The sequence below is a fragment of the Gigantopelta aegis genome, chromosome 3 (assembly GCF_016097555.1).
Source record: "Gigantopelta aegis isolate Gae_Host chromosome 3, Gae_host_genome, whole genome shotgun sequence".
Taxonomy (NCBI): domain Eukaryota; kingdom Metazoa; phylum Mollusca; class Gastropoda; order Neomphalida; family Peltospiridae; genus Gigantopelta; species Gigantopelta aegis.
Genome location: NC_054701.1, coordinates 70,073,961 through 70,087,585, shown reverse-complemented (window position 1 = coordinate 70,087,585; position 13,625 = coordinate 70,073,961). Strand labels below are relative to the sequence as shown.

At 37.9% G+C, this 13,625-nt stretch overlaps 1 protein-coding gene across 1 annotated transcript in view; it reads left to right on the top strand.

The window, feature by feature from the left end:
- LOC121368816 (protein unc-13 homolog D-like) overlaps positions 1-13,625 on the top strand; it is a 58,584-nt gene that overhangs the window by 23,309 nt on the left and 21,650 nt on the right. The window contains exons 6-13 of the mRNA XM_041493562.1: positions 833-1,109; positions 5,274-5,378; positions 5,763-5,847; positions 6,943-7,059; positions 7,999-8,079; positions 9,469-9,569; positions 10,278-10,443; positions 11,538-11,659. Of these exons, the coding sequence (XP_041349496.1) occupies positions 833-1,109; positions 5,274-5,378; positions 5,763-5,847; positions 6,943-7,059; positions 7,999-8,079; positions 9,469-9,569; positions 10,278-10,443; positions 11,538-11,659 (1,054 nt within the window). The remainder of the gene's footprint in view (positions 1-832; positions 1,110-5,273; positions 5,379-5,762; positions 5,848-6,942; positions 7,060-7,998; positions 8,080-9,468; positions 9,570-10,277; positions 10,444-11,537; positions 11,660-13,625) is intronic.

Here is a 13,625-nt window from a genome sequence, read left to right as displayed (position 1 = left end):
TACACACTTTTACACTATTATAAAGCAAATATAAATCAAAATATTTGAAAAGTGGGGGGCACATGCCCCCGTGCCCTCCTGCTTCCTACGCCAGTGTTTAATAAAACAGAGAAAATGATGTCATTATGTAAGATGAATCATGTGTGATAAAAGATCTATGTAAACTTTGAACTGTATTATTTCTGTTATTTATAATGATACCAATTGTTTTTTTTATTGTTTTGTAATTTATCTACATGTATGTATAACAGTAAAACATTTAGTAGGTATAAAATTGTTTTGCTATACTATGCAATATTATACAATTAGTGACGGTTATATATTGATAGTTCTATTTATTTAATTCTTTATAATATTTTTTGTTTAAATATTAAATTATTTATACAATTTGTGACTGTTAGTTTACATTGATAACAATTTTTTTAAATATATTTAACAGAAAAATTTATTTAAAACAATTTTTTAAATTTTTTTATCTACTATTATTTCATTTTACGATTTACATAATTTTGCGATCAGTTCGTTCTATGCAATAATTCGTTCTAAGCATGTTTGTTATAAGTGTACTTTATTGTATATATATTTATTTTGTTTAGGCTGTAGTTTTTTCAGGCTGTAGTTGTACTTTCCAGTGACAGATCAAAGGGGGGCCTGGACCTGCCTAATAATTTTGCGAGTTATATTTTTATTTTTATTTTTTTATGTTGGAGAAACTGAGCAATCCCTTTAGCCACATGTCACTGAGGACCCCCCTAAATGGATTTTCTGGATCCGCCTCTATTTTAATATGCACTAAGGTCACATTAGGCAAACATTCCTTTCTTTATTTCAGGCTCGGTTCCCCCCAATATTTCCACATACTGTCTGCTGACAGTGTGTAAACCTTACAGATCTAGAGGATCACCAAGATCTTCTCCAAAGACGTCGCCAAAGATGTCACCAAAGGTGTCGCCAAAGTCTTCACCCAAACAGTCGCCAAAAGCATCTCCCAAAAATAGTCCCAAATATAGTCCCGTTTTGCAGAACTCATCAAGATACGAAGAAGACGTTCAGAGATCACAGGCCGTAAAAGGCTTGCTGTCATCCAAATGGAATGAAGAATTTGTTTTGTAAGTATTATAAACACAGGGGTACAGAAAGTACTCACCCACTCACCAAATCGGAGTAAAAAAATTTCACAGACGAGTTGAAAAATGCAACTACCAGTCTGATGGGCGATCTGTCTTTTTCTGACAGACGGTATTTTGGTTTCATTTTATAAATTTTGAATTTTGTAAATATATATGAAAGAACTGTGTAAAACTGTCTTTATTAGAATATTAAAAAAAAATATATATATATTATTTGATGTGAAGACAGTGCATATTATAATATTATTAAACATTAATATATTGTTCTATAGGCTGGCGGACTAGTATAAATTCTGGTGGGCTAGTAAATTTTAGTTGGTTCTGGTCCGGCAGGCTAGTGAAATATTTTTCATTTCTGTACCCCTATAAACATATATGATACTGTGGATTCAGTCTAAACCCAGAGTGCATAGTAGTTTTGGTATTGATTATTTTTATACATGTTTATAAGATAAAGTTAAAGTTTGTTTTGTTTAACCACAGCACTAGAGCACATTGATTTATTAATTGTAGTAGTGTTGGTATACAATGCTCCTTCTGGCAGTAACTAGTGGACATTTCCATATTAGCTCAGTTGGTAGAGCGCTGGACTCTCGTACTGAGAGTCTGTGGTTCGAATCCCCTCAGTGAAGGTTGATATTTATCTGTTAAATTTGGAGCCGACGTAGGGACTGGGTGGAACTTTGGACTCTCGCACTGAGAGTCCATGATTTGAACCCCTCAATGGAGGTTGATTTTTCTGTTACATATTCATCGGCTATTGGATTTTAAACATTTGGTAATTTTGACATATATTCTTAGAGAGGAAACCTACTACATTTTTCCATTAGTAGGAAGGGATCTTTTATATGCACCATCCCTTAGACAGAATAACACATACAAAACCTTTGATGTACCAGTCGTGGTGCACTGGCTGGAACAAGAAATGGGCCCACCGACAAGGATCGATCCTAGACCAACTGCACATCGAGCGAGCACTTTACCCCTGGGTTACATTCCGCCACTGTTTAGAAGTCAACTATTGTTATATGAGTAGAAGGTTATTTTGAGGTGTAAATGAAGATAAACACAAGCAGGGTGTTCATAATGTTTCACAGTATGAGGCTGTCTTGTCATATAAGCGAACATATACAGTCAGGGTGTTCACTGTGTTCACAGTAAGAATCTGTTTGTCATGTGACCAGCATATTGGTGTTCATTATATTTAATAGTATGAGGATGTCTTGTCATGTCAGTGAACCTATATATACTTTCATCCATGTTTGTCTTCTACATTGCTGTTGAAAAGGGTAACATTATGTCTAAAAAGAAGTAAAATGTTTAGTCTATATTTTCTAGAACTGCTTCTCAGATTCTAGTATTCTTGAAGCAGGAGGAGTTTTGACCCCCAAACCCTCCTGCACGTGCATCTGAACATTATGACCATTTGGACTCATAATATGACATAAGATGTATGACCTCCCTACTGTATCATCGGTGGACCTATTAGGCTATTTCTCATTCCAGCCAGTGCACCATGACTGGTATATCAAAGGTTACAACTTTCATCAGTATACACTCTTAAGCTTGGGGGCGAGACATAGCCCAGTGGTACAGCGCTCGCTCGATGCGCGGTTGGTGAGGGATCGATCCCCGTCGGTGGGCCCATTGGGCTATTTCTCGTTCCAGCCAGTGCACCACGACTGGTATATCAAAGGCTGTGGTATATACTACCCTGTCTGTGGGATGGTGCATGTTACAGATCCCTTTCTGCTAATCGAAAAGAGTAGCCCATGAAGTGGCGACAGCAGGTTTCCTCTCTCAATTCTTCTTCTGCGTACAAGCTATAGTTGATCATGCTTTAGATTTGGAGTCCAGTTGTGGTGATAAAAAAAAAGTGCTGTCTCTGTCAAGTCTTCTTTGCAACCCCAAAGCTTGACAGCCAGTGTTGCTCTGTTCGGCCAATGCTTTATCCTGGCTTCATCGTAGAGGGGGCAGAATTGCAGGATGTGCTCTGGGGACTGTGGTTCTGTTTGACATGGACATTCATCAGTGTCTGCCAGTTTCAGGTGGTACATATGGGATCTGAGATGGCAGTGACCGGTTCTTAGCCTGAAAATGATTGTCTCTTGGTATTTCTCCAGATGATGGAGTTGATCCTTGGTTGTAGCGTGGGTACATCAGAACTTTCTCTTAATTATGGTTTTTGTCTCTCTGAAGGAGATTGGGTGATTTGGCTGTTCCATTGTGCTTCCCTCCTTTGCTAGCCTGTCAGCATGTTCATTCCCTGCAATACCACGATGTGCTGGAACCCATTGAACTACAACTTGCATGTGTAGAGAAAGGTCAGCCAGTCCCTGTTGAACTGCTATTACTAGATTTTCTTCAGGTGACTGTATGCTCTGAGTGAGGGATTTGCAATCTGTCAGGAACACAACATGTGATAGAAGTGGATTCTCCAAATTGATGATTCTGGTGGCTTTAAGAAGGCCATTTGTTTCTGTTCTGAAGTTTGTTGACTGTTTTCCTGCTGGGTATGATCTGGAAGTTACTCGTCCATCAGGAAATCTTATGTGGACACCACTACCAGCATTCTTTACTGCCTCTTCAGTTGAGCCAGCTGTGTGGACATGGGTCCACAGTGAGGTGTTGTACTTGTCTTGAAGCATTTCCCATTCATTCATTCATTACAGTAGTTTGACACTCGGTAGCCGATGTATTTTTTATGCTGGGGTGTCGTTAAACATTCATTCATTCATTCATTCATTCATTCATTCAGTTTGAAGCATTTCCAGTGTGAGAGACTTTAGAATGGCATCTGACTGTTCTCCCTTCTTGGTAATTCCTGGAACATTCTCTACAATGGTTATATCTTTTGATGATGTTGTCTAATCCTTTACATCTATCAAGGGTTCCCGTTCTTCAGGTGTCCTTGGTAGGATATCAGAGTATGTTTGTCCAAGCTGTTTGGCAAGATGGTTTATGCTGCTTCGTTTCTAAATGTTTTTTTGTTCGCTCTTGGAGTTGTTGATGTGCTGGGTGAGATGGAAGACTCTTTAGTTTCTCGGCAATGATTAAGAGTTTCTCCTCTCTTCGTGTCTCTAGTGGCAGCAGTCCTGTTGTTTGTTCCAGTGCACTGATTGGAGTGGTTTTCATACCACCTGTTATAAGGCGCATTCCTGTGTTCCTTTGTCAGTCTGTTGGTGTTTGTCTTTGACACCCAATAGCTGATGTATTTTTCGTGCTGGGGTGTCGTTAAACATTCATTCATTCATTTGCAGCAGTTGCCCAGGCTGATGATCCGTATTCCATAACAGGTCTGACAGCTCCTGTGTACACTTGATGTAGGATCTTGCTGTTTGCTCCCCATTTGGTGCCTGCCAACTTTTTCATGAGAGAGACTTTTCTTGTGGCTCTGTTCTCAACCTCTTTTATGTGTGAGTTTCACGTTAACCGTTTGTCTAGCTTGACTCCAAGATAAGTCAGGGTGTTCTCCTGGGGTAGCTCTTTTTCACTGACATTAACTTGAAGGTTTCCTTGGTAGTAGAGAGAGAGAAGCAGGTGGCTACAGTCTTTTTGCTGTTTACAGCGACACACCAGTCTGATGCCCATTTGCTGATGGAATTCAAAGCATCTTGCATGCAGATTGTGGCAGTGTTGGTGTTTTCTGCTACATTCCAGATTGCGAGATCATCTGCATGAAGTGCCCTGGAGACATGTTTGGACAGATTTTCAGTGATGTCATTGATGAAGACTGTGAAGAGAGTTGGAGATATGACACTACCTTGTGGCACACCTTGTTTGATCTTTATGAGGTGGCTCAGATATCCATTCAGTTTTACTTTGGCTGTTCGGTGTTGCAGGTAACTCTTGATCCAGCTGTATATTTTGCCTGCTATTCCTGCATTCAGCAGCTTCAGCAGGAGTGCATCCTTCCAGACCTTGTCAAAGGCCTTTGAGAGATCAATGAAGACTGCTATAACCTTCTTCTTCTCCTGAAAGCTATTTTCAATTGACTGAGTTAGGATCCTTTCTCAATATCTGTGTGGTCCTTAACCATATTTTATCTGACGCCATATAACCGTAAATAAAATGTATTGAGTGCATCGTTAAATAAAACATTTATTTCCTTCCCTACTGTATTGTCTTATTGTGTTATTTCAGGGAAGTGGAGGACATAGTGTCCGATGAACTGCACATCTGTCTGTGTGATGAGGAGCAAGCCTACTCGACAGACAAACAAGCTGACAAGACTAACAAGCTGAAAAGGTAGGTTCATAGAGCATGTAATTTAACACACATCAGAAAGTTAAAACAAACAAGTATTGGTCTCTGTACATATGTACTTATGTGTTTGATGTTAAATTGGCATTAGATTAAAAAAAATTCATAATCTAAACAAAGTAAGGAAAAAAAATCAGTTTTTGTACATGTTTAATGTTAAAATTGGCATTTTTGTCTGAGAAAAATAAAATTAAAATTCACATAATTTAAACCAAGTCAGAATTTTGTACAGTTTACAATATCATATATGACATATTTAAAGTTAAAACCAGCATTTTCACTTACACTCTCATAATACTGTAATTCATAAAAGTAAATTTAATATTATTGAATTTAATATAATAACAAGTTTATATGTTTTTCTTTCAGTTTCTTTAAAAGTATCTTGAACACTTCAACTGACAATGAATGTCCTATTCCCGGATGTATCGGCAGAGTTGTTGTTCCAATCAGAGTAAGTGAAATAACTGATTAAACAGTTGAGGAAAATAAAATCAAAAACATTAAAGGGACTAGCTGTCCTGAGTTTGCAGCCATTGTAAGATGTTTGCAATAACAGAGCTTTGTTGGTGACTACCATTTCATACTAAATACATTTTCTTGTTTAGAATACCAGTATCTGTATATTAAATGTGTTTGCAGTCGTATACTAATGTTTGTAGCTCTCAGTTTTTACTTTAATTCGTTATATATATTTTTTCATATGTACAAAATTATTGGGAGGTAAAATCCAGTCTGGGAAAATATAGACTAAAAATTTTACTTCTTTTTAGACATAATGTTACCCTTTTCAACAGCATTGTAAATACAGAGATTGATATTTTAAATAAGAAAATATATTTAATTGGTATGTTACATCATTGAAAAGGCTCTATTGGTTGGAAACATTTTACAATGGTTGTAAACTCAGGACTGTCTCTTTGAAGGCATATTGCTGACATTGTGGCTGATGGGGCAGGATCTAGCTTAATCAGTGGGGTGTTCACCTGAGGTTCTTGGGTCATACGGTCGAACCTTCTTGCCAGACTCATTGGGTTTTCTCCCATCCCAGTCCATGTCTCATGACTGGTAAATCAAAGGCTGTGGTATGTGCTGTCATGTCTGTGGGAAAGTACATATAAAATATCTCTTGCTGCTAATGGAAAAGTTTGAATGGTTTCCTCTGAAGACTAGGTATCAGAATTACAATATGTTTGACATCCAGTAGTTGATGATTAGTTAATTGATTAATGTGTTTTTACTGGTGGTGTTAAACAAAACAAAACAATTACAATTGACAGTTACTGGATGAACACAATAATCTAATTCAAAAATGGAAAAAAACCTCCACACCTTTATTTTGAATGCATACAACTGCAAAAAAAGAAAAAAGAAAAAAAAAAAGTTATTCAACTAGCCCATAAATTTGAAACAAAAAAGTTCACTGTTATTATTTTTTTTCAAGGAGAAAGTGATATTTCAAGCCATAAAATATTCAGACGAAAACAAAATGATTTTTAAAAAATGTGTCTCGAAAGTTTTTAATAATTTGTGTTATGTTAATTTTTAGGATATTCCCAATCAAGGATGTGACAGGTGGTTTGATGTGTTTTCATTTGGCAGTGTGTCCAGTCGAACCAAACCAGTTGGTCAATGTCAGCTCAAATTGGCACTGTCCTACAAACAGGTATGAGTCATTTTCTACTTGCTCAAATTGCCACTGTCCTACAAACAGGTACGAGTCATTTTCTATTTGCTGAAATTGACACAGTCCTACAAACAGGTATGAGTTATTTTATATTTCCTCAAATTGGCACTGTCCTACAAACAGGTATGAGTCATTTAATACTTGCTCAAATTGGCACTGTCCTACACACAGGTATGAGTTATTTTATACTTGCTGAAATTAAATTGACACTGTCCTACAAACAAGTATGAGCCATTTTATACTTGCTGAAGTTGGCACTGTTGTACAAACAGGTATGAGTCATTTAATACTTGATCATAAGCACATTTGATGGTCTGGTATAAATGTATTATTTTTGCAATAAAAATGACATGACTGATATTTTAACATATATTTTAAATAGTAGTGGTAATGGTAGTGGTAGTGGTATGTCATATTAGTGGTAGTTGTGGTTGTAGTAGTAGTACTTAGTAGTAGTAGTACTCAGTAGTACTTAGTAGTAGTAGTAGTAGTAGTAGTAGTAGTATAGTATAACAGTAGTGGTAGTGGTATGTAAGTAGAAGTGGTAATTGTGGTGGTAGTAGTAGTAGTTTAACAGTAGTGGTAGTTGTATGTAAGTAGAAGTGGTAGTTGTGATGGTAGTAGTAGTAGTAGTAGTAGTGGTAGTAGTAGTATAACAGTAGTGGTAGTGGTATGTAAGTAGAAGTGGTAGTTGTGGTGGTGGTGGTAGTAGTAGTAGTAATAGTAGTAGCAGTAGCAGCAGCAGTGGTAGCAGCAGTAGTAGTAGCAGTGGTAGTAGCAGGTGAATGAAAAATTGCACTCTTCAAAATACTTAGGAATATGTGAATTAATGGGCAGTTGTGTTTGTGCCCCTCAGAAATGAAAGTCTGTAGTTTGTTCTTCTACACCTTAACAGTGTATGTATGTCTTCTCTTGCAGGATGTTGCATCAATGTTCACACATGAGGAGTATTATCAAGCCTCAATGTATGTTTACAAACATGCAGACAAGTGTGCAAAGGTAATGTTTTATTTTTTCTCATGAAAGACAATCCAGAGATGGGATATAGTTTAGTGATAGAGACTAAACCTGTAACCTAACTGGACGTGTACAACGTGAGAACATTTTTGATTGATGTAGTCGAGTGCGCAACACGATACCAATAGGAATTGTTTCGATTTTTTTATCGCGCAACACGAGCGATAAACATATATTAATTAATCAAACAACTTTTACTTGGTGGCTTCAACTGTCAATAACAATTTTAAAATGGAGACCATCGTTATGGTTGCATCTGGTTACGATATAAATATTATCAAGTTCCTCGTATCGCAAGCGTCCAGTTTGGATACAGCTTAAGAGAAAGAAAGAAATGTTTTATTTAACCTATGCACTCAACACATTGTATTTATGGTTATATGGCGTCAGACATATGATTAAGGACCACACAGATATTGAGAGAGGAAACCCACTGTTGCCACTTCATGGGCTACTCTTTTCGATTAGCAGCAAGGGATCTTTTATATGCACCATCCCACAGACAGGGTAGTATATACCACAGCCTTTGATATACCAGTCGTGGTGCACTGGCTGGAACGAGAAATAGCCCAATGGGCCCACCGACGAGGTCGATCCCTCACCAACCGTGCATCGAGCGAGCGCTGTACCACTGGGCTATGTCTCGCCCCCCAGCTTAAGAGTGTATATTGATGAAAGTTGTAACCTCCTCTCACCAGGGCGGGACATAGCCTGAGTGGTAAAGTGCTTGCTTGATGCGCGGTTAGACTAGGATCAATCCCCATCAGTGGGCCCATTTCTTGTTCCAGGCAGTTCACCATGACTGGTATATCAAAAGCCATAGTATGTGGTATCCTGTCTGTGGGATGATGCATATAAAAGATCCCTTGCTACTAATTGAAAAATGTAGCACACTATTTGTCAGAATGTTTGACATCCAATAGCCGATGGTTAATAAATCAATGTGCTCTAGTGGTGTCTTTACCTGTACCTTTACCTCTCACCACCACTGGCAGGTTCAGTGGCAGCCTCTGCTGGCGAATATATAAACTCCTTATAGTTCCCTACCACCCCAGCCAGAGGGGACTATAGGTTTTAATTCTGTCTGTCCGTCCATCTATCTTTCTGTCTGTCCATCCATCTATCTTTCTGTCTGTCTATATGTTCCATATATAGTTCCTTCACCATATATCTGACGCCATATAACCATAAATAACACCTGGTGCCATGCATTCAGCCAGATCGAGCGGAAAAAAATGTCCGCCAGACTGGTTTGTGCGCTTTACGGTAAACCAAATGTTTGCTGGCTGAACTTGGGGCTGGTGTCATGCATGGCTCAGTGAGTACCCAGACCAGAGTCAGTACAGATCGTGATATTTCTTTACATTTCAGGAATCGGATGCTAATGAAATTAACTTGTCTACAAGCAGCAGACGGTTGTTGGATATTTTTGCTGTCTCCAATCGAATATCAAAACTGTCACAGAATATTTTGTATGTATATCTTAACATCTTTGATACAAATTACTGCATGAAATGGTTTTAATTTTGTGTTATTTGAACCTGTTTGTGAATGAATATATGTTTGCGGTCATTTGGTCCCATTTATGGATAATATTAAAGTAATTTCAGTATTTGTTTTGCTGTATAATTGAAGCATTTTGTGAATGAATAATATATAACTATTTCAGTATTTGTTTTAGTGTCATTTGAACCCATTTGTGAATAATATAATTATAAAAATTATATATACAGTGAAACCTGTCTAAATAGGATCATGTTGGGACAGGATCCGGTATTCAGAAGGTCACGTTTTAGAATTTAGAAAATTCAGGACCAGGAAATTTAGCCAGTTTGGACAAAATTCCAATTTGTTCAGGGTCCAGTTTTGAGTGTATATCGATCAGTATTTCAGAATTTGTTTTGATGTCAGTTGATCACCTTTCTGAATAAGCTATAAGTATTTCAGAATTTGCTTAGATGTCAGTTGATCCCCTTTGTGAATAAGCTAAAAAGTATTTCAGAATTGGTTTTGATGTCAGTTGATCCTCTTTGTGAATAAGCTATAAGTATTACAGTATGTTTTTTGATGTCATTTGATTCCCTTTGTGAATAAGCTGTAAGTATTTCAGTATTTATTTTGGTGTAAGTTGATTCCCTTTGTGAATAAACTCTAAGTAATTGAGTATTTGTTTTAATCAGAGACTTGACAGTGCTGCTTGAGTTGGCAGAAACTTGTGAAAATGAAGTTGGTAAAATCACTGACAGGGTGCTGCACAAGATGGTGGAGGATGTACAGATGACCTGGTTGTCACGCCACCTGGTGGACAAGACACTGCTGGAGAAAATGCCACTTTCTGACATTGAGGCAAGTCTTGTGTTAAAAGTGGGTGGGACGTAGCCCAGTGGTAAAGCGCTCGCTCGATGTGTGGTTGGTTTGGGATTGATCTTCATCGGTGGGCCCATTGGGCTATTTCTCGTTCCAGCCAGTGCACCACGACTGGTATATCAGAGGCCGTGGTATGTACTACCCTGTCTGTGGGATGGTGCATATAAAAGATCCCTTGCTGCAATCTCCAGCATATTTTTAGAAAGAAAGAAATGTTTTTATTGAAGCATGCACTCAGTACATTTTAATTATGGTTATATTTTGTTTGTTTGTTTGTTTTGTGTAATGACACCACTAGAGCACATTGATTAATCAATCATTGGCTATTTGATGTTAAACATTTGGTAGTCATCAAAGGAAACCTGCTACATCTTTGCTAATGCAGTAAGGGATCTTTTATATGCACTTTCCCATAGACAGGATAGCACATACATGTACCACAGCCTTTGATATACCAGTCATGGTGCACTGGCTGGAACGAGAAATAGCCCAATGAGCCCACCGACTGTTACGGTTATATAGTATCGGAGCACAGAGATAAGTACGGATATTCTTTGTTCGCTACCAGTCCATCCAAAAGGGGACTATAGATTTTGTCTCTATCTGTCCATCCTTCTGTCCATCTATCTGTTCATCTGTCCGATTTACATTTATAGTTTTCTGGATTTATTTTTTGCAATGCTTCAAGATATTAACCTGGATTTTTTTTTTTTTATGTTTTTTATATGTAGAGTTACACATCAACTTGGACTTTCATAAGGAATTGTTTTATATGTAGAGTTACACATCAACTTGGACTTTCATAAGGAATTGTTTTATATGTAGAGTTACACATCAACTTGGACTTTCATAAGGAATTGTTTTTCTTTTATGGGGTGGGACATAGCCCAGTGGTAAAGCGCTCGCTTGATGCAAGGTTGGTTCAGCTTCCTTCATAAGGATTTGTATTTATAAGAATTGTTTTTCTTTCATAGACTTACATTTACACAAAAAAACTAAGCTTACATTGTTTTGAGAAATTGGTCCTAATTGTTGTGTTTCATGTCCATGACTTTCTCTTTATCCACCTCCAGGTGAGCCTGTTCTGTAAAGCCAGTAAGAAGTACATCAAGTCTCTCACTGACAAAGTGGACAACTTGCCAGGTCTCTTCCCACCATCAGCCGAGAGTCTTATGATTGTCAAAGGTTCTTTAGGGTATGGAAAAAAGGTTCTTTATGATTGGAAATAGGCTCATTAGGGTATAGAAAAAGGTTCTTTAGGGTATGTGAAAAGCTTCATGATTGGAAATAGGTTCTTTAGGGAAATGGAAAAAATTATTTAGGATTGGAAATAGGTTCTTTGTGGAATGGAAAATGATTCTTTTGGGTTGGAAAAATATCTTTAGGGTATAGAAAATTGTTTTAGAGTATGAAAAAAACATTTCTTTAGAATATGGAGAAAAGCTTCTTTAGGACTAGAAATAGGTTCTTTACAGTATGGAAAAAGGTCCTTCAGGGTATGGAAAAGGTTTTTTGGAGTATATGTATCTAAACAAAAAAGAAAGAAGATTTTTAGGGTATGAAAACAGGTACTAAGCACTTTAGTTTATGGAGAAGGTTCTTTTAGTTTATGGTTAAGATATAACCATTTATAGACACCTTACATTTAAACTGCAACTTTTTAGAGTCTAACACCTGGTTATTTTCATATTTAGTCTATAGATAGTAAGAGTGGAAACCTGCTGTCACAACATAAGCTACTTCTGCCCAATAGCAAGACCAGATACTTTATATATGTAGTTGATATATACTCCTCCAAAAATGTTAAGGATCGGTATTTACTTTGAACATAACATCAGAACCAGAAAAGATAAAAGGCTTAAATGTGGTTTCAACTATCATTATTTATTCATTAATTGTTTGTGCATGTGGTTATCTGTATAAAATGTGATTAAACAAACAATTCTGATAAAAATGAAAACACGTACAAAATTCATACTGGTTTTCAGTGATCAGCGGAACAGAAATTTTCATTATGTGTGAAAGTCAGTTCACTAATTGCTGTTTAATAGCGGGTATGACCACCACAAGCATTAATCACTACTCTGCAATGTCGCTGCATGCTCTGTATCAAGTGCCTAATGTCCTGCAGTAGAATGTTCTGCTATTCTCTAATCAGAGCATTTGCAAGGTCGTCTATGGTTCTTGGTAGGTTATCAAGTCTTGAAATGCGTGTCTGAAGTTGATCCCAGATGTGTTCGAAAGGGTTAAGGTCGGGAGAAACAGCTGGCCAATCCATTCTTTCAATTGTCTCTTCTTCAAGGTAATCCCTCACAATTTGTGCTCTATGTGGCCGTGCGTTATCGTCCATTAGCACAAACTCAGGACCAATGGCACCTGCAAACGGTCTCACAAATGGATGAAGGATCTCATCTCTGTACCGAATTGTGGTAAGAGCTCCATTCCTGATGGCGTATAAGTCTGTACGACCATCCAAAGATATTCCACCCCATACCATAATTGACCCCCCACCAAACCGATAGTGTTGCAATATGTTAGTCAGCATATCACTCTCCAGGTTGACGCCAAACACGCCTACGGCCATCATTAAAGTCCAAGCAAAATCTTGACTCGTCTGTAAACAGAACAGGATGCCAATGACAACGTTGCCATCTGACGTGGTTTCTCGCCCACAACAATCGAGCTTGACGGTGACGTGGGAGCAGTATTGGCCTTACTGCTGGCCTACAGCCTCGGAAATTGGCTGCATGGAGTCTGTTTCTCAATGTTTGTGGGGTGATGCGGACTCCAGTGGCCTGGTAGAATTGTCTATTCAGGTTTGCAGCATCATCAAAACGATTTCGACGAGCCAATGTCACCATAAATCTGTCTTGACGCTGTGTTGTAGCTCACGGTCTTCCACTCCTGGGTCTATCACGCAATTGTCCAGTATTGTAGTAACGTGTTTGCAATCTGGAAATAACACTTTGTGATACTGCAAGTGTTCTAGCCACCTGTCTTTGACTTTGACCACTTTCAAGCATTCCGATTGCTCTGCCTCGCTCTTCAATTGTCAAATGGTGTCGTGGTGGCATTGTAACTGAACTTTAACATTAAACGATGTGTAGTCTCAAACTGACGACATTCAATTTCACCACAGCTTTCAATTTGCGATTTCAAAA